At 49.5% G+C, this 3,113-nt stretch overlaps 1 protein-coding gene across 1 annotated transcript; it reads right to left on the bottom strand.

The window, feature by feature from the left end:
* Positions 1–1,283: 1,283 nt before the first annotated feature.
* Positions 1,284–1,554, bottom strand: LOC308512620 (uncharacterized protein; the record flags this gene model as incomplete). Its single annotated transcript, XM_081082234.1, has 2 exons — positions 1,284–1,426; positions 1,527–1,554. The coding sequence occupies 2 exons, from the start codon at positions 1,552–1,554 to the stop codon at positions 1,284–1,286; spliced, it is 171 nt and encodes a 56-aa protein (XP_080938360.1).
* Positions 1,555–3,113: the final 1,559 nt, after the last annotated feature.

Below are 3,113 nucleotides of genomic sequence, written 5' to 3' on the forward strand. Positions count from 1 at the left end.
GCTGGGAGAATTATGTGACAAAGCAAAGAAGGTTTTGACTTCATAGTGAAGAAACACAAATTAGGAAATGAATTATTTTTAAATCACTCATAGTTTCCTAAGTTCTCCTGGCGATGGTAGACTGTTCCACTCAAGGACAGGACTCACCGTTGACTCTCCCCACAGACACTGGGCATAGCAAACCTGCGATGATCCTTGGACACAGACTGTGAAGGGGATAGTGCTGATCAGGAATGCGGGGAATCACACTCTGTCTGTGTCCAGCATCTTCGCCTACACTGACTGACAGTCGTGACAGCCCATGTGGGTCCGCACACTGAGCTGAGTCCTAGTGGTTACTCATTGATGGGACCCAGCCATACAGTTGGCCAGGACTGTTACTTGTCACAGTGCCAGCCAAGCTCCATTCTTTTCCATGGACTGTTTAGATTTTGGAAGAAGGCAAGTATAACTTATCTTTTCTCTGTCTCCCAACTTCCTGGGCACCTTGGGCACCTGCTGCCTCCTCCCTAGCCTCCTCCAACTTGTGCTGTAAATTGCAGGCGGTGATGCTCATCTACAGACTGGCTCCTCACCAGAGTCAGGATGTGGCGTAGTGGAGAGATCACTTACGATGCCACAGAGGGTTCATGGCCTGGACAGGAACAGTGAGCAGGAAGACAGGAAACAGTCACTTTATCCCAGGCTCTACCTCTGAGCATGTGCCTTCTGACCTGCCATTGAGATTCCTTTCTGGGTAGTCTCTGTACTGTGCTTTCTTCCTGCGTGTTCCCAACACCACCTCAAGCCCTGTGCTACCCCCACAGCTCCTTCCCCATGGCAGCAGCAGGCCCAGGACCAAGCCCCGTCCTCACATCACTCGCCCACTACAGTGAATTCTCTCCTGTGCACACTCCCTGAGGTTTCAAAGGAAACCACAACTTCCCTTCCATGCAGGCAGAGAGTTCTGGAACTGACCACAGCCTTAAATAATGTTCCTTCTTGTGCTGACTCTTCAATGTGGGTGAGCTGTTGCACCTGGCTGGGTTTCAGTTTCTACATCTGTGGCTTGGGGCTGGTAACCCAGAGCGGTTCTCATGAAAATGCCCTGCAAAACTGAAAGCGGAACATACACTTAATTCTTATCATTGATTCCCTCCCGACCACCTGTTCTGGGAAGACGACGTTCTAATCAACCCTGAAGACAAAATGATCCATGTACAGATGTGAGTGTTGAGAGCTTTTATTTTGACCCGAGGAGCCACGCGCCAGGTCTTAGGGCCGGGCTCTCTCCCCCGGCACTCTCATTGGTTCCTCTTTATGCGGCAGCAGATGGTGAAAGCTCGGCAGGGCCCCTGGAAGGGCTCACAGTTTGGGGTGCCCCACTTCAGGCAGATCCCGCCCCGAAGGTAGCAGGGCCTTTCAAAATTGAGAGCCCCGGTGCTGTCTGCAAGAAGGACATGAAGTCTGTGTGAGGCTGGCATCTGGGGAGAGCTGAGACCTGCCTCCCCATCAGACGGGCCCATCCCTCCCAGCAAGCCACCAACCGTATCCACTCTTCTCATCACCTCGCATCCTTCCACAAGATACCACTGATACTGATACCACCTCTGGCCAAACTGTCCTTCCTGCCACAGGAACCTCTGGGCATGAACTGGGCAGGGAGGTGTGCTGAGTCTGTAATGACTGCCCACCGGTTCACCAGTTATCTCACCTGTCCCACCACACAAATCCCTCCCAGGAGAATCCTTGCCCAGCTACACTCTTGGTCACTCCTGTGATCTGAGCGGCACGAAGTCTCTGTTCAGGGTCCATCTAATCTTTGTCTCCACTCCAGGTTACACTAACCAAGGGATTCAACTGATTTGGTTCTCAACCATCCAGGTCATTTGTGGGAAGGGGAGGCAAGTCGACCACTACCCACAGGACTTGCAGTGGCATAAAGACACACCACCAGCTCTCAGAGCTATTCCAACTCACCTGCAGTGAGGGGGGGTCGGGGGAGGTGCCCACTGGCAGCTCCTTGAGCCTGTGCTCCCAGCTCTGACTGAGGGGGTAGAAAGGACAGCAGGGTTGGTATTTACCGGGCAGTACCTGGAGGATGGTAAGGAGAGCAGTGAGGAGGATGTGCAGGAGTCTCATTGTCACTCGCCACGGTTCCCGAGACCTGGGGAAGGGTCGGAGGACAAGGTCAGCGCCCGGGTTCTCTGTCCCAGGAACTCGCAGCTGCCAGGGATGAACATGAAGATCAGCGTCTCCCTGCCTGAGGCCCTGCTCGTTCCAACAGCATGGTGCTCTCGCTCCCTGTGCCCCGGGCGCCTGCCTTGCCCCAAGGCTCCTGAGAGGCCCCAGCACAGGGATAGTGACAGGTGCACCAGAGGCTTCTGAAGGTGAGTGGGAGCTGAGAGCCAGGCTGTGGCAAAGGGAGAAAAGGACGGTCCCTTGCAGGCGAGGCAGCTCCTCAGAGAAGATTCTGAGGCCAGGGATCCTTACAAGAAAGATCCAGAATGGCAGGGGGTCAGTTCTAACCTCCCTAGAGAACCCATGTTAAAGGGAGAGAGTCCACAGTGGTTAAAGATAAGTGGAAAAATGTACCTAATCATCTGTAGAATTTACTTTCATTTAAATCTATTATTCTTCTGATAATATTTCCACATTGAAAAATTCCAAATAATGAAGACATGTAAAAGATAGATTTAACCCCCCTCTCTAGTTATAGCCACAATTTACAATTCAAAGTATTTCAGTTCTATTACTTTACAAATAAAATTATGTAAATATTTATTTTAAATATAGAATCATACTTTATGGCCAGTTCTATTGCATTTTCCCCACTTAAATATTAACTTGAGAATTCTATCCCTTCAGATATACTTGTCTCATATATTTGCATAACTATACATATATCTTTAGAAATTTATGTAGCAATTACTTATGCATAAATTCCTAGGAATTGAATGGGCACATATATGCATACTTCAAGTTGCAATGGGCATTTGCCCAATTGCCCACTCCAGAAACTGCTTGGCCACTTTATCGTCTCAGTGACAATGCACAAAAGCATCTTTTGACTGTTGATATTCCATCAATTCTGGTTATTGTCAATTGTTTTAATCTTTGAAAATCATATAAGT

The sequence above is a fragment of the Myotis nattereri genome, assembly GCF_964212035.1.
Source record: "Myotis nattereri genome assembly, chromosome: 2".
In the NCBI taxonomy this organism is placed as follows: Eukaryota; Metazoa; Chordata; class Mammalia; order Chiroptera; family Vespertilionidae; genus Myotis; species Myotis nattereri.